The sequence below is a fragment of the Delphinus delphis genome, chromosome 1, assembly GCF_949987515.2.
Source record: "Delphinus delphis chromosome 1, mDelDel1.2, whole genome shotgun sequence".
In the NCBI taxonomy this organism is placed as follows: domain Eukaryota; kingdom Metazoa; phylum Chordata; class Mammalia; order Artiodactyla; family Delphinidae; genus Delphinus; species Delphinus delphis.
The window spans coordinates 163193133-163210593 of NC_082683.1; the positions used below are offsets into that span (position 1 = coordinate 163193133).

The 17461-nt window shown below is 51.9% G+C and overlaps 1 protein-coding gene across 2 annotated transcripts in view; it reads right to left on the minus strand.

Annotated features, from left to right (window-relative positions):
- Positions 1-2821: 2821 nt before the first annotated feature.
- Positions 2822-17461, minus strand: part of LOC132414909 (calpain-2 catalytic subunit) — a 62590-nt gene continuing 47950 nt past the window's right edge. For both annotated transcript variants that reach the window (XM_059997903.1, XM_059997895.1), the window contains 11 exons: positions 16485-16496; positions 15222-15433; positions 14000-14036; positions 13008-13073; positions 11658-11715; positions 9348-9412; positions 8027-8095; positions 7390-7468; positions 5864-5980; positions 5542-5600; positions 2822-3797 (listed from right to left, as the gene is read on the minus strand). In XM_059997903.1, coding sequence (XP_059853886.1) covers positions 3774-3797; positions 5542-5600; positions 5864-5980; positions 7390-7468; positions 8027-8095; positions 9348-9412; positions 11658-11715; positions 13008-13073; positions 14000-14036; positions 15222-15433; positions 16485-16496 — 798 coding nt within the window. In that variant the 3' untranslated portion in view covers positions 2822-3773. The remainder of the gene's footprint in view (positions 3798-5541; positions 5601-5863; positions 5981-7389; positions 7469-8026; positions 8096-9347; positions 9413-11657; positions 11716-13007; positions 13074-13999; positions 14037-15221; positions 15434-16484; positions 16497-17461) is intronic.

Here is a 17461-nt window from a genome sequence, read left to right on the forward strand (position 1 = left end):
TTCCAGAATCACGAGAATGTTATTTAAGCCACACAGCCTGTGGTATTTTGTTACAGCAGCTTGAGCGGACTGAAACACCTGGTTATTTAATCCAGCACTAATCCAGGTACTGCCGTGAAGGATTTTTCAGATTTAAATTAAATTTACTCATCAACTGACCTGACCATAGGGGGATTATCCTGGGCCCATCCCAGGTGGGCCCAACTTGAGCCCTTCCAAGCAGGAGAGATGAGGCCGAAGGGGAGGTCAGCGAGATTTGAAGTGAAGGGATTCGACCTGCCATTGCTGGCTTTGAAGGTGAAGGGGTCATGAGCCAGGGAATGTGGAAACTGAGGAAACCCCTGGCTGACAGCCAGCAAGGAAACGGGGACCGCGGGTTTACAACGACATGGACCTGAATTCTGCCAACCTGAGTGGGCCTGGAAACAGATCCTCCTCCAGTCTCCAGCAAGAATGCGTCACCCAATAAGAGAGGTGTTGGACTTTAACCTACAGAACTGGGAGATGGTGGGTGTTCTTCAAGCCACCAAGTTTGGGCTAACATGTTACAGCAGCACAGGAGCCAAAAAACCAATGGATTCTCATCCTGGGCTGCTGCACTTAACTCATCCATCCTGTGACCTTGCCCGGGACACTCAGCCTTGTGTGTATAATCTGAGATGGGGTCGAGGGAAACCATACTAAGTACTATACGTGTAGGTACCTGGAAACCCGCAACAAATTGCGCCAATGTATGAAAAGGGAAGATGGGAAAATTTGGGAAAACGTGATCATCTCACTTTTATTTCCTTAGTCCGAAACTTGTGGCATCATTTGTTTTTATTCTCCCTTTGGGGGTATTTTTACTTGCTTGTTTTATTATCAGAATATCCGTATATTAAAGCTCCCTATAGGGGATTCCCTGGCAGTCCAGTGATTAAGACTCCACGCGGCATAGCCGGAAAAAAAAAAAAAGCTCCTTAAAAGTATAGAAAAAGATTATGAAGCCAGGGGGGAAAAGACCACTATGGAGGCAACCATAACTAACATTCGGGCCTGTTTCTTTCTATTCTTGCTTGTGATTTTCTCTTCACGTAGTTGAGAGCATACTGTTTAAGCAGTTCTGTATTGTCCTGTTTTATGTTTCACGTTGCATCACATGCATGGTTTTTAATGGCGGTGTAGTATTCCACCACGTCATTCATCCAGTCGTTTGTGTTGAACGCGTGGCTGCCTTTCGCTTGTGTTATCATCGATGCTGCGCTCACATCTTTATGGGAGCAGAATTTTTAGATTGTTGAAAAAATAAGTGGGGATAAAGCAACTGGAGAATGGGCCTTGCTAAGGAGGGTAGGGTGTAAACTCTAGCTGTGCTTGGAGTCTAAAGGCAGTGGAGCCACCGAGGGGTTTTAACCAGGGGAGTACGGGAGTCAGCCAGGGAGGCAGGCGAGCGGGGGTGTCCGAGAGGGAGAGGGAACGGCAGGGACGGCAGCACAAAGTCGGGGAGGGTGATGACAGATACGTGTTCATAGCTTTTGGCTTTGGGAGGTAAGTGGTGATCATCAAAAGCAGTTTCAGGAGAGTGGTCGGGCCATTAGCCAGATCGCAGAAGGTAAAGGAGGCGCAGAAAGATGCAGGGGCGTAGCTGCTGGGGAGGCCTGGCTCTGGGGGAAGGAGGGGAGGCCGGGAGGAGGCGGGTGGTCTGTGTGTTACCAGGTGGCAGGCCTAAGGCACCTGAAAGAGAGTGTGAAGAGAGGGGCCAGCTGATAGGCTGAGACTGCAGTTCAGAGCAGAGACGGGGAGGGCTTTTCTTTTGGACTGGAGGGAAGGGAGCAATGGGGGATTAGATTAGGGTGACTTCCTCGGGGCAGAAGTCTGGGGGGGATTTACTTTATCATCTGGTTCTTTCCCCCCGTGAAATCTCTCCCCTTCTCTTTTAAATCTTTTCTAAATTTGCTACGATAAGCATATAACGTATCTTTTTTTTTTTTTGAAGCATTATTTCTTATCCTGTGACTAAAAGTGAAGTTGTGAACTCCAGCTTCAGGCAGCACGGCAGGTCAAAGTACACCGGGAGGGGCAGAGCACCCGGAACAGTGGGAAAGGTTTGGAGCAGCCTGGGTGGACTGGGGGGAGCCTGCCTGCCCTTCCCCTCCCAATTTCTACCACTCCTGTATTTCAACCGTCTTAGCACCCTCCTCTCCCCTTCCAGTGGTCAGCCTACCCTCCCCCCACCCCACCCCTCCCATAGCAATCCCATGTCACTGGGAGCATCCAGCCCTCCCAAACCCAGTTCTACTGAATGGAGAAAATCACCACCCCCGCACCAGGGGAAGTGCTGCCTGTTCTTGGTTCCCGCTTCCTCTGGGCCCTGAGATGCTCCGCAAGCAGGAAAACTTAAACTCCTGCGAGTTGAATTTGGGAAATCCATCTTCCTATCGTTTCATGAGATAGCAGGCTGCCATTTGCCTCTCTCTAGTCGTCTGACATCTTTCCCTCCTGCGATTCCTCAAGGATTCCCCAGCAGCCGACCTGTGGTTTAGCTGCATGTCTTCCTGGCTCTCTCTTGTCCCCTCCACCAAAGTGACAGGCAGGTGGCAGGTGGAGCACAGACTTGCCGGTACCTCTTTCAGAGACCAAGAAGCAGTAGAAATTGGAGCTGACTTTCTGGTCCATTATCAAAGCTTCTGAATTGGATTTTTTAAAAGCTCTATAGTTCCACACTGAAATGGAGGCCAGCTGCCCTTTCCTCTCAATACCGGCATTTAGGGAGGGAGGGAGCGCGCCTGGCTAGAGTGGGACGGGATGTAACTGGGTGTGCTCACCGCTGGGCCCTCAGGAAGAGCGGCACCCACGTGCGATTGCCTGAGCGACTCTTTATTGAACAGTACATTTGCAAGAAGATAAGGCAACAAGGCAGTATCTGTACAGTGTCGCTAGCATTTACCCAAGGTGAAGCCAGGAAACACGTTCATGTGGTTTCCACGGGCGTCCCCCCCAATCCATGCACGAACGCTAGCGGTGAAGTCTGGGAAGGTTCGAGGCAGGCGGCGAACAGCTCTGCTGTCTTCCGTCACCGTGGGCTTGCAGACGGGACCCCCGGTTTGGGTCATCACTTCAGCTGAGCAACAGGAGCGTCCCTTCAGTATCGTAACGCTCAGTTTATAAGACCAGACATGTGCGAGGACTTGAGACAGACACACTGTTAACCAATCAGTTTTATATAAAATCTGTCTCTTATTTAGCCCAAATGAGAGATGTGCTTCTCACCTGGCCTCTTCAGGTGCCTTCGTGATGCAGCATATTTTTCCATTTTACTCAAGGGAAATGGTAACCCCTGGACAGCTCTTTGGTACATGTCACAACTGTATTTTTAAACTCAAAGTTGCTTTAAATATTGCTGGCAAGGACCTTATGTCCTTTAAGGTTTGACTGAATGTTAAATTAAGCTCAGCTGTTAAATACCTCCCTGCATTTTTTCCTGATTTAATATTGTTATAAACAGGAAAGTGTGTAAAAGGAAAGTGTATCCTATGTACAGATTGAAGGTTTTCTCTAAGTTTTTCAAGGGTTAAGTGACTCGCTTGCATTTAGTACGATTATATGCAAATCTTTTACTTCGATATCTGAAAGTTCTGCTTTCTCAAGCAGATAGTATCATCATTTTCAGCTCTAATCATCAGTTTAAGTAAATGTTCCCATAAGTTCAAGATCCAGATAAAAAGTTTCTCTGTGGATGCTTAGTCCGTGGCTGATTCTTTCATGAGAAGTCTTCAGGCAGATCAGTTATAACCTCAAAGTACTGAAAAACACAGCCACTGTGGGGAAGGAAAAAAACCAAATCAGTTCAGTGAGCATTCTTAGAATTAAAAGGCTATCTGAGTACCTACAGATTATTCTGGAAGATTGACTGTTGTACGAGAAAAGCTGATCAAGGGTTAAGATATCAGAGTATTAACTCACATTTTTTCTACCTGATTTCTAGAGTCTAGCTTTTTACAGGGTCGTGAATCTGAATTAGGTGGTCATGAATCGTATTACAGGGTTGACTGAAACACGTGAAACGTGGAAAACACGAATTAGCATTTCTGTATCCCTGCCTCAGTGTCACATCAGAGGTTAGTTTGGATAGCCCTTAAACGAGTGGTTTTCAACCTCGGTTCTCTACTGGAGTAATCTGCGAACTTTAAATCAGACTCTAATGAAATTAGTCTGGGATGGGCCTGGACATCAGGACTTCTGCGAAGCTCCCCAGGACTGCAAGCTGCAGGCAAGGCTAACAATCGCTGCAAACTGAAGGAGAGGTCTTCTTCTGTCGCAGCCTCAGCGAAAAGAGAGTTGAGTGTGGGGAACTCCAGGGACCTGTGAAAGGCGAGGCTTAGGAAAGGAGGGAAAGCCGGTGGGTGAGATGTTTCTCAGAGGAAATGGGAGGATGGTCTGAGTAGGCTGGCCGCATAGAATAGTGGGAGGAATGAGATTTCCAGCCAGAAGGATAAAGGGGGCTGCAGTTTCCCAAACTTCACACGTGGCATGTTTAGGTCCCAATTGTATTGCCTCTACCTTAGACTGCAGTCTCAGGGGAGGGTTATTTCCTGAGCTACACAGAGTTTTAAGCAAGTTAGTGTTCTTTGGAAGCAGCTAAAACGTATTTTGCAGTTGGCTCGCGTTACTTTAAAATGCATTGATACCAGAGTGAAAGAGCTATTTAGTTGCTGGCTTCCTCCAGAGTTCGAAATTCAATGGAAGGCGGCGCCAGTCCCTCACCCTCGTCCTTCTTACCACTCTGCTCCTCTCTGGTCCCTGGGACTTGGTCATTCCTACCCAGCACTGGCCACCCAACCCCAGTCTCTGTAGCCTGTGTTGCTCTAAGCTCAGTTCCCCCTTGGACAGAGGAAATGCAAGCTGGAGCCGGGCAAGGATGAAAAGTAAGCCCAGCTGGCTTCCTTCTTTGAAGTGAGAGAACTTTCTGTCTTCGGATGACAAGAGAACATTTTTGCGCTTTGCTTTCTGTGGAATTGGCATGCCAACTGAATTTCGAGTGATCGTTTCAGAGGTGCCCGTTGCTGGGGTTCCAGACACATGAGCACAATCATTATATATGGTAAGCTTATCTACTATTGTTATTTTATTTTAAAGGTGGAGGAAGTAGAGAAGAGTAATTTGTGCAGAAAGTATTTTAAGTAGATCTAAGAATGACAGCTCTTCCCAAGACCCACTTACATTTCATCCACAGGGTTTCTTTGCATAATAAGCATCTTCTCCCATGCATGCGAATTAGCAGGTCATTTTTCTAAGAGGGATTCTGCAGCCACCCTCTTCTTCTTTTAACCTTGTGCTATTCTCAAGGCAAAGCTTCTGGGAGGAGGGACCAGGTGTGTTTTCTTGGACTCGAGAACCAACCGGTAGTTGGGAAATGACTGCCAGTAGAGGTGCACTGTGGGATCTTACAACAATTTACAGCCTGACCCTGACAGACCAAAAGCCACAGATCTCTGTCGCCCAAGTTGCAGCCCTTCTCCCCTCCGTCCCCTAGGAGTAGGGGCTGGGAAGCTGCTGACTTACAGAGATAAGGTCAAGCTGGATCATACCAGTATCCTCGGGGTCCAGCCGCTTAAATATCCCTGTGGGGGCAGAAACAGGATGTCATATAAGTGAGCTGCAACAGAGGTCACATTATCCTTTTCCCCAGCCTGGCAGCTGAGTTCACTGAATGACACAAGTTACGATTCCTTCCCTCTGTCCCCAAATTAAAGAAGGATTTTCATTCTCAACTGGACAGACACGTCTCTGGCTCACCCGTGAGGATGGTTTCACCCGTGGGGAAAGGCAGGCTGCTTTCGTACCGAGAGAACTGAAATGGGCCTTTACCCAAGTGGGCACTTACTGAATAGTGTTTCCAGTCGAAACAAACACCTAACAAAATTGTCAAAATCGATGACGAGCTGGTCATCTGCGAACCGAGCAACGATGACTTGGTGGAGCTGACAGGGCATCTTGAAACCTGCAGTTAAATGGACATGCAGACCAATTGCCAAGTGTTCGACTGCACCCTGGGGCTCTGTTCATGGGCTCTGGACCCGGCAGATGAGAGTTATGATGGCTTTGGTCCCCTGGCTGCTCTGCTGTGAGACTTTTTATTTTGCAAAGCCAGTGCCTTCTGCCATTGCTTCTGTTTCCACACTGTTCACCTCCACCCTGCCTCTCTCCTTTTCTTTTGGTTTTTTTTTTTTTTTGCATTTTAATATTTATATATTATTTATTTAGGCTGCTCCGGGTCTTAGTTGCGGCATGCGTGTGAGATCTGGTTCCCCGACCAGGGATTGAACCCAGACCCCCTGCATTGGGAGCGTGGAGTCTTACCTACTGGACCATCAGGAAGTCCCGTCTCCTTACTAACATGTAAGACTTTCCTTGCCTGTTCCTACTTTCATGGTCAGGCTATTTCATGCTATCGATCCTATCTCCTTTTCTGTCTGTCTTACACTGAATCGCCTTGGAGACTAGATTCTTCCTGGATGTATGTGGCAGAAACTGTTCATGCTAAACTAATATGAATTCTCCCTTTTTCCATAGTTGTAGAATTTTTAACAGGCCATGGCTGCCTAGAATCAAGGCTGCCTTTCCCAGCTTCCCTGGCAGCCCTCTGAAGCCTTGTGACTAAGTCCTGGCACTGGGATTTGTGTACAGAGTGACATGTGCCCTTGAAGGCAAGGAGCCCCTCTTTCCCTCCTTCTGTCAGCCCACTGCTAGAACGTGGTTGTGGTGACAAGCCGTCGCCGTCCTGCAGATACGGGTGACGATCTAAGGGCTGGTGACACAGTATGAGAGAAGGAGCCTGGGTCCCTGACAGCAGGAGACACCGTCTGGCCTTGGATGGCTTGAGCTTGAATCGTTATGTGAGAGGAAGGTGTATCTTGTTTAAACCACTTATTTGGGGTCTCTGCTGCAGCATTACATCCCAACGAATGGACAACCTCATACTGTCATATTTGTCCCCTAAGCACACCAGTCTCCCACTCTGCTGGTCTCCCACAGCTGGTGTCCCTTTTACCGACATCACGTGCTGCTAAGGACTCACCCAAGGGTGGAACTGGACATCACACTTCTGCCTGACCAGCCCTGCACCCGAACGGACGAGGGCAGGGTGTGTGGGTCTGCTGAAAACTGGCTTTGCCTGCGACCCACTGGGGCCCTTGGAGGGAAACTGAGATTCCAGACGGCTTAGAGGGCAGAGCGTCCTGGACTCCATTTCATTTTACCAATTAGTCTTTAAAAGGCGAATGAAAAGGATGTGTTTGTACTGAACCAGCACCTACTCTATTTCATAGCTTACCAAACTTTGTATCGTATAGAATAAGTTTTCACATATTCTACAGATAAAAGAAAGAAAATACAGTTAGGAAGTGTTACCTGCTTCTTCTAATGCTTTCCGCATCTCATAGGAGTTCATGGTTCCGGACCTGTCCACGTCGATCTCCCGGTAAATTTTCTGAAACACGCAAAATAGTTAGAAAACCATGACCCAGAAGGTGGCAAGTTACCTCTCTGTGCTGTGTGCTAAGCGGGGCTGAAGTTCTTCCAGCTCCATGCCTCTAGTGTGGCCTTGGAAGCATCACCCATGTTTCTGCCTTAAAGAGTACTTTGCCTCTCCATGAGCTAGTTTATAAATACGCCCATCAAATCACCTAGCCAACTACACGAGCCCCTGTTATTATCCTCTGTAATTTTTGTACTTTAGCTGTCAAAAACCCCAACTACAAGTGGCTACATGGCCTTTTCAGGACACTTGATGGTGGCTTTTAGATGACCCCGTTTCCGGTCAGTAAGGCAGGGAGTAAACCACGTCGCTTGCGAAGTCTTTGTTTTTCCTGTTTGCATTTGCCCAGCCCTGTCTTCACCCATTCTGAGCTCCGTTATGAGTACAATCCCCTCTGCTTGGAGATGCTCCTCCACCGTCCTAAAGAGCTGCCGCGTCCAAAAGTACGTGCGTGGCGCGTTGCCCACACAGACCCACCGCCCCTGCCGCCCGGCCCTCCTGGGCTCTCACTTGGTATTTCTGAATCTTGGTCCAAAGAATGTAGAACTCCTTCAGACCCAGCTTGCCACTCCCATCCGACTGCCTGCAGTTAAGGAAAGCTCCCAGAGTCTGGGTTCACGTGGGCCGTGGCACCTGGTTTGTCCTCTCCCCTGGAGCATCTGGTAACCACAGTTCAATCACGAGAAGCTCTCGCAGAAGGACCCTTTTCCTGCTCTTCACACTGGCTAGACCTCCATCTGAGGGCTGGGGAAGGGCCCAATAGAGACCTGCTGGTTCCCCGACACTGTGTGCTGATGGGTCTGGGGGTGCTATGCAGCTGGCCCCAGTTCCTGCTAAGAAGGAGCTGTTGGAGGATATGCAGAGGCTTCAGATGGCTTCTAATGGCTGCGCCCTTGCCCATTTAGGGAGTATCATTATTTCTAAGAGGCCTTCTGTGAGGGGAGCTACACAGCAGGTGCCATGAGCCCACCAGACGAAACTTCATAGAAGCTTAAGCCATCCAGGCCATCCTTGCCCAGCGCCTCTCAGTAAGCAGCAGGGACAGCAGAGGGATGATGAGTCGGCCTCAGGGCCGGGTGGTGGCCTGGGAAGGAGCCAGAGCAAGAGGAAGGAGAGTGCTCTTGGAGGGTGGGCCCCTATCTTATGAATCAGGAAGAAAATCATGACTGGGGAAAGCATTCACATTGGAAGTATCATGGTAGGGACTTCTCTGGTGGCACAGTGGTTAAGAATCCATCTGCCAATGCAGGGAACACGGGTTCGAACCCCGGTCCGGGAAGATCCCACATGCCGCAGAGCAACTAAGCCTGTGCGCCACAACTACCGAGCCCGTGTGCCTAGAGCCCGCGAGCCACAACTACTGAGCCCACGTGCCACAACTGCTGAAGCCCGCGCGCCTATAGCCCAGAAGAACCATTGCAATGAGAAGCCCGTGCACCGCAACGAAGAGTAGCCCCTGCTCGCCGCAACTAGAGAAAGCCCGCGCGCAGCAACGAAGACCCAACACAGCCAAAAAAAAAAAAAAAAAAGTATCATGGTTTAGGGACTATTTCCCTAGAGGTAACACATCCAAGCTGCGCTGGGCAGAGAACAGCGGGCATGCTGTCAGGAATTCCCTGCAGGAACCCCTCCGCCTGTGGCATCTCACATTCCCTCAGCTGAAGTCCCTCGAATTCCCTACTAAGGGAGGTCAGCGCTGACAACGGTCCTACGCCTCAGCCAGTAGGGACAGCTGGCCGCTGTGCAGGGGAGGAGGCCTGTGTTTGTATCTTTCCGGAGTGAAGTTTCAAACTCTCCCAGCCTCTGTCCTGCGGGGCCCATTAAAGGATACATCGAGCATGTCAACCATGATTTTGCAGGTCTCTATGCTGAAGCCGTCTGACTTGATATCTTGGCCTAGGAGACAAAAATAAGTGTGACAGGAACATCTTCTAGAGCAGTACTGTCCAATACAACCTTCTACGATCGCAGAATATTCCGTATCTGCACCCTCCCATGTGGGAGCCACTTAAATTGTTTTAAATAGCTGCACGAGGCAGGTGGCCACCATACTGGGACAGTGCAGAGGCTGTGTGACATCTGCCTGACTTCTCTGTATATTGGCCATGGGCATACGGAGTTATAATAAGTGCTTTTTAAATAAGTAAGAGAATGCTAAGAGTCTGGGCCTTGAAGTGTTCATAAGATGCAGAGTCACCTGTGGAGAGAGCGGGGGCCCCGCCTGTTTATTCTAGGCAGGGCCCTGAGAGAGGAAGAGGTTTACTTAACTGCCTGTCTGCAGGCATTCAGGGGACCTCTGTGTCCCCAGCTGGGTTAGCCAGAGGGCCAGAGCCTGTCCGCAGCCTGTGCTCTCCTAGGCGAGTCACTCACTGGTTGAGTCCCGTCTAGTTGGTGGTCGACAGGTGGCGTGAGAGCCTTGTCACAGATGTGAGTCTGTTCCCACAGCCTTCAGGGGAGCCCACCCTTTTCATCATGTCCTTGTGGAAGGTTAGGACGTAACCTGTCTCAGAGCTGCTGTTCTGGGCTCTGACCCCGTCTGGGGTGTGGGTGTGGGCTGTGCCTGGGGCCCTCGGGCAGGAGTCGTCACTGGGTGTGGAGCGGGGAAGGGTACCGAGCTCCGGGGCTCGGGTGAGGCTACTGCCGCGCCCCCAACAAGCAGCAGCAGAATCCCAGCGTGGCCCGATCCCTCCCCTCCCCCTCCCCGCATCTGTGCAGAAACAATGGGGCTCAGTGTCCCTGGGTTCATGACAACCACACAGCTTAACAGGCTGTGACCTCACTCGTGCCTGGTGGCCTCGAGGGTAAACACCATCTTCTCATCACCCCCAGATTGGAGGAGGGGCGCCGAGGACCAGGGTCCGCCTTGGGGAAGCCCCACCCTGGCCGCTGGACCCCCTGGCTGCAGCTCTGCGAAGAAGCTCAAAGGCAGCCTTTTGTTTGGAGGCCCCCGGGCATGGATCGGTCACACGTGGTTCCTGTGAGGGACCACATGCGTGTCGTTCACGTGCACTGTGATGGAAGACCCCACTGGCCTGGATCCTTCTTTGGCTTCAAGAGGAGGATTTTTATCTCTTGGGGTTGGGCCAGAGTGAAGTCCACGGGACTTCTGGAGACGATCCCAGGCTGACGCTCAGCCCTAACGACATACGCTCTGGTTTCGGATCCAGGCTGAGAACTCCTGATACCGTACAGACCCCTGCTCAGTGGACTGCTGTCTTATCACAGCAGCACAGTTCTGGTGCTAACTCGAGGGGGAGAAGAGCAGTGTGTGGGGGTGCCTTCTCCCCACCCCCTGCAGCGGTGATCAACACTGGGGAGGTGGACGGTCCATCCTTTGATATTTTTTGCTTAAGAAACAGTTTCACCTGAAAAGGTGCGTGAGGACCATGGCTCTCCAGCTCCTTCTCAAGTCTCCACCCAGTTCTGTCCGTTCTGTATAGACGCCCATCGGCCTGGGCTGAGGGCCGTCACTTCTGGAGCCTTGAAGCCACTTGCCTGGCCCACTGGCTCAACGGAAGTGACATTTCTCCCATCAAGAACTGGCTCGACCAGGCTCCCTTAAACACACATTTGGGAGATGAGCCTTTTTAATGCCACCCCCTTAGCTGGAGTGGAAGACGGACCCCTTATTTTTCCATTCTGGCTCATCAGTGAGCTGTCATCACTCTGTCAGTGGTTCCCCACTAAATACGGCCGGGAATCCAGGGAGGGGATGCTTTCTGGCTCCCATCACGCTTTTTCTTAGCAATTAATCATCATAAGAGTCACCGTATATACGGAGCCCAGGCTTTGTTCCTACACATCATCTCACTTAAGACATTCAACCACTCTGAAGAGGTTAAGTAATACTATGCCTATTTTGCAGATAAGGAAGCAAGAGTCAGGGAGATTATCTAACAGAGCTAGTAAGTGGTGGAAACCCGGATGTGATCATTGACCTCTAGACTCCAGAAACCTCCGCCCTTTGCCCTTTTTTATCACATCGGGGAGAACCTCCTTCATCCGGTTCTGACGGTGGCGTTTAAGCAGGAGTGGGGGTGACGGTTCAGCCACAGCCGCTGAGCCGGAGAAGGGGAAGGGTCACCGTGTCCCCTCACGTTGCAGAAGCAGGATGAGGGATGTGCGAGGGGTGGGTACTTACGCCTTGCCAGAACTCTTCTCAGGATTGTCTGCAACTCAAAGGCAGAGATCTCTGCATCCTGCGGAGATGCAACCAGAGCGTCATTATTGGCTCCCTTGGGGCTGCGTGAAGCGCGGAGCAGCGGACGTGTAACGGGTGTCCACTCTGGCTGAGCCCGTGAGGTGCATTAGAGCTGGGGCGGGGAGGGGTCTGTGGGCGTGCATTTCTAACAAGTCCCCGGGATACGCTGCTGCCACCACCCCCCAGGCCGCACAAGGAGCACAGCCACAGCCCAAGTTTCTGATAGTGTTTTAATGCACAGCGTGCTCCAGGCAGAGTTCGTTCGCCATTGCTCTGCTGTAGAGAATATGAAGAATAAATTCTCCATTCTACCCATGTTTATGGTCTTTTGACTCAGTTCTCTATACCCTTCCTCGCACCCAGCATGCCTTCCTCTCCCTTTAAAACCCAGGTCTGGCTTCCTGCAAAGCTGGCTGGGACTGGCTGTCTCCAAGAATTGGCCCAGCACTTTTTCTGTGGCCCTTGATGTCACAGCTCCTCAGAAGTGGTACGGGTACCTCTGTTCACTTACACATATTGTGTAACTGGGGTACAAGCCCCATTATTTAAGACCAAGACTGACATTGTGCGTTCTTGGGGTGTGTGTGTGTGCGTGTGTGTTTCAATCAGTGGGGAAGTATGTCTCTACGATGCCCCTTCCCTTAGAAACCAGGAGGGAGGGAGGGAGGCAGACAGGCGGGCGGAGGCATGGGGCAGGTGGCACCTGCTTCAACTCTGATGAGGAGGCCCAGGTAAGCCGATGGTGGACACTCGAGAGAGCTAGTGTGCTCCATATATGGAGGAGAATGACTTTGTTTGGAGTCGTTGGAGGAAGAGGCCTGCTAACTTTGTAGCGGACGGAAGCCTAGATGCCTGAGGGATTTCTTTTTTAAGGACAGGGAAGGCTGACACTCTCTCTGTTGCTTGCATCCTTGAGACTGAAAACCCTCCAAGTCCCCAAATATTTTCGTGGCAATCAAAGAGAAGGGGCTGAGTTCCACGTCTCAGCTGCAGTGGCACAGAGCAAACAAAACAGCCACAAGGAGAGGCCCAGAGTCCTCAGGCAGGAGGATCACAGCCAGAGCCGACCCCCGACAGCAGAAGCCCCTGGCGACTGACGTGCAGAGGCCCTGGGGAGGCCTTGGGTAAGGAATCTGAGCGGAAATCCCAGTTATGTTTGTAATTCCTCTTTGCTTTTTGTTCAGTTTGTTTCCTTTCCCCCCCTTAGACTGAAGTCTCCTTGAGGGCAAAGATGGTCTCTTCCTTTGCGTCAAGCAGGGCGCACAGCACAGAGGTTTGGGGAGCACTTACCTCTCCTGCCAACTGGGCAAACAGCCTCCTGAATCCATCATCGATGTCGTCCTCGCTGACATCAATCTGGAAGGTGAGGCACAGAAGTGAGACGCAGTGACCAGCGGGCGCCTGCTCTCCCTTCCGAGGTGGCCTCCCCCGCCACCTCAGTTACCCTCTCTCCCTCTCTCAGGCCTGAATTCTAAGGTTACCGGGATTGAGACAAAGGACAGTGTGAGGAAGGAGTTTTTTTTCCAGTTAAAACACATAAGAGGGACTATAAACTATGTGGGAAGGAGTTACACTCTAATTTCTCACATAGGCGTCTTCTCCAACATTCCACCAAAACGGCCTTTTATGATCTAAGTAATGGGGACTCAGAAGTGTAAAGACGAGCTGGCGGGGTCTCGAACGACTCGGAACGTGGCGAGAGCACAGCCGTGAGGCCCTTGGAAATGGCTCCATGTCTCACTGAGTACACGGAGCTTCAGCAGCTGAGGAATAACCATCATCAGGCCGCTGCGGGCACCAGGACAGGGGGAAGAGCGCTCCTTCCCATCTGTGTGCTATCCTTCCTCAACTCTGGACGCTTAGGTTGGGTCTGGAATTCCTGAGTTGCAGTCCTCAAAGCCCTCAGGATTTACCATTGAATCACAACTCCCAGAACTCTAGGGAACCTGAGAAATCTTGTCATGCAACGTTTCCATTTTGTTGATGAGAAAACCGAGGGCCAGAAAGGGGAGTGACAAGACCGCCCACTGCTCAGAGCAGCCTGGTGTCCCATCCTCCAGGCACCCCGTGCGTGTGGGCTACATCCAGGGGACCGTCCAGCCCCACGCAGCGGCCACAGCCGGTGCAGGAGGCGCTCTCGGACTCCCAGGCCAGGGCTGCACCCTAGTTTCAAGCTCTGCTCGTGAAATCCTAGGGGCCTCCTGAACCCTTGGGGTTATCTTCTGCTCCACCACTCCTGGGTTGTTCAGGACAGAGTGGGTGAAGCTCAAACAGTACGGTACCTCTTCAAGGTTGGCCTCGATTTCGTCGTCGACAACTCTGGAAACAGAAGGAAACTACGTGTCACTGAAAAGGGAGCGTTGCAGAAATCCCGGCTAAAATGAAACTGCGCCGTTAAACCCAGCATGGGGTGGGCACAGGGGTTTTTTCTGCATCCCAAGTTTCTGTGACAACACATCCCCTACAGCAGAAATTACAGTTAGAGATGATCCAAGGAAGTGTCCTGGCTAAAACAACTTCAGAGTCAGACTGTTTTGTTTGCTAGTTTTCAATCTTCATCGAAGAGCACAGGCTTCCCAGGCTCTACAGTGCTGGCGCTCTGGCCTGGAGGGACAGCTTTTAGGCTCCCTCTGAAACGCCCTTTGCCGTCATAAATCTTCACACGGAGAATCCTGCAGTGTACCCTGCTGCCTACTTGCTCTGCCGAGGGTGGGAGAAGGCAGGGAGGCCTGGGTGAGATTTCAGCTGAAGCTCAGGCCCTGGCTAGTTTATCCCACACACAATCCTGTGTGCAGGGCTGGGTCCTTCTGCTCCACAGAGAGGGAAATTCCTTCTCTGCTGTGCATGGTCTTGGAGCCCGGCGATCCCTGCCCCTCCCGCCCACTGCCCGCCCCCCTCCATCCCACATGGATCTGAGCATGTGGCCCAAGGTCAGAGGGGGACATGGCAGCTGCCACACCCCCTCTTCCCACACCCTGGTCCTCTGGCGTCCAGCCTCCTATCAGTTCTAGAGGGTCTCCAGGGCCTTCCAGTAAATCTTGTGCTTAAGTTGCCCAAGGCTGATTACATCTCACGCAGTCAAGGGCCCAGCTGAACAGACACGGTTAAGCCAGCAGCCATTGTGAATTGAGCCAAAAATGGTCCCTGAACGGCGGGGCTCCAGTGAGGACGGGGGAGCGCCTGGAGACATCTGAGGGACCGCTGGGATTGGCACTTAGACCCTCGGCTCTGCCAGGCTGGTGGGCTGGGGACGCAGGGATTTTACCAGCACTGCCCCAAATGACAGGCATTTGCAATTTGCTCTACAACCATCCCTTTCTCATCAGAAAGATCCCGAGTGTCTATTTTCTTTGCTGACCCGAGGACAGCACTAACGTTCTTCGATACCTCAAGTCCTCACGCTAAGCCTTCGAAGCGGGCGGGTACTACAGAAAAAGAAGCTGACGCGGGGGTCCAGGCGGGGCAGGAACAAGGCGTGGGGACGAGGAGGGCTGAACGACCTACTGGTAGTCAGCTTTCTTCTCGGAAAAGACCCGGATGCAGAAGTCCCCGTCCTTGTTGGGCTCGAAGGTGGACGGCACCAGGATGTACTCCCCCGGGGGCAGCTTGAAGCGGTTGAGCACCTCCCGCAGGTTGATGAAGGTGTCCGACCGCTCCCTCGCTCGGTGAGTCAGGAAGAAGCTCTTGCTGAGGTGGACGTTGTTCTGTCCTGTCAACTGGTGAAGAAACAGGAGCAAGACGGAGTGGAGGGTGGAAAGGGCTCCAAGCACCGTCCTCTCCACTCATCGAGACAAGAAGCTCACGGCGACAACTCTGCATCATCTTAGATGAAAAGCTAACTTTCTACCCCAAACACGAGCTCAGAGGCACACACAGCAGGAGACCCACATTCACCCCGTCTTCAGATGCCCCATCTCTCCACTGGGAGGACAGAGGTCCTCAGCCTTCCCCTTACGACTCAGGGGCATTAAAGTGCCCTCGGCCGGGATCCACTCAGTTCTGTGTGGTATAGACACACTGACGCAAGCAGCCAGGACCGCGGCGAGGAGGGGGCCCAGCTCTCAAATGTGGTGTGTCAGTCTGACCACGGCATCCACAAAGGCCCAGCACGCCACCAACTGCCCTGTCCTGTGTGTCGACTTGAATAACTGTTGCCTTTAAAAACACACACTGCGACTGTGTCTCACCAGCTCGGTTAAGCCTAACTGTGGGCCTACTAAGTGCTCTCACGTATCACAGCGCATCCCAATAGTCTGGCAAGGTGGATGGTTGACCAGTTTTACTGACGAAGAAACTGAAGTCCAGAGAGGACAGGTTAATTGCTCAAGGTCACACAGCTTGCAAATGGCAGAGCTGGGAATGGGGTCCGGGCCTCTTTCTGTGCTCCCCCATCTTATAATACCACCGCAGGGCTCATCATTTCCCTTTAGGCCTGTTTTAAGAGCACTACAGGACTCCAGGAAGAGTCTCCTGCAGCCCCTGGACCACGAACCCTCCACCCGGGACTCAATGTGTGCAGCGGCTTTGCCAGGTCTGGGGAGACAGCACGCCCCGTGGCAACTGCCCCAGCTGCCTTACCCTGTGCTTAGACCCTGGGATCTAGGACCTGAGCAAGCTCACTGCAGCCCAGAGGGGCTGGGGACTCATCCTTCATCGCCACCAGCCCCTGCCCAGGCTTCACAAGACCCCCGAGCCAGCAGTCTAAGCCTCTTCCTTGTTGGTGAACCTGAGCCCCCAGGGACAGCGACTGACGTGAGCCAGACGTACCTCCTCTGGAATCTGCAAATAAAGGAGAACACGCTGAATTCAGACTCTGGAAAAGCTCCAGAAAGAAATGTCACCACTGAGATGGTCTCCTTTGCTACCCCCCTTTCTCTGTAGCTTTACCAATAGGAACTAAGTCAACCCAGTAATTATTTCCCAAGGAACGCAACGTATTCCCACATTTTAAAAAAAATCTTGGGCTTCCCTGGTGGCGCAGTGGTCGGGAGTCCGCCTGCCGATGCAGGGGACACGGTGTTCGAGCCCTGGTCCGGGAAGATCCCACATGCCGCGGAGCGGCTGGGCCCGTGAGCCATGGCCGCTGAGCCTGCGTGTCCGGAGCCTGTGCTCCGCAACGGGAGAGGCCACAGCAGTGAGAGGCCCGCGCACCGCGATGAAGAGTGACCCCCGCATGCCGCAACTAGAGAAAGCCCTTGCACAGAAACGAAGACCCAACACAGCCACAAATAAATAAGTAAAAAATAAAAATAAAGGAATTCCCTTAAAAAAAAAAAATCTTATGAGCCGGCGATAATGTACATGAGCCCTTAGCACCGTGCTTAACTTATAGAGCAAGAAACCGAGGCCTGGAGCTGTGAAGTGACCTGGCTGACCTGGCTGAGGTCACCCAGCTGCCTGTAGCAAAGCCCACACCCCACCCTCGCCGCCAGGGAAAGCAGGGCTGGAGGAAGCAGCACAGGGACACAGCTGCCCCCCGGGGCTGGGGGCCAACAGGTGCTGGTTCGAAGCTGCTGCCGGCCACATCCATCTGTATTTCCTCAAGCAAGTCGCTTCCCTTCTCTGGCCTCAGTTTCCTTATCTCTAAAATGGGACAGGTGCTTCTTGGCTCTGAAAGCCCATGGCTGGATTTCCAAGTCCGGGCTGTGTGTCACAATTCAGTGTGCATTTTTCTTGCAGCTATTCTGTCCTAGATCTGAAGTCCTCAGCTCCTACTTCAGAGACTGAGAAGCTTGGAATTATGT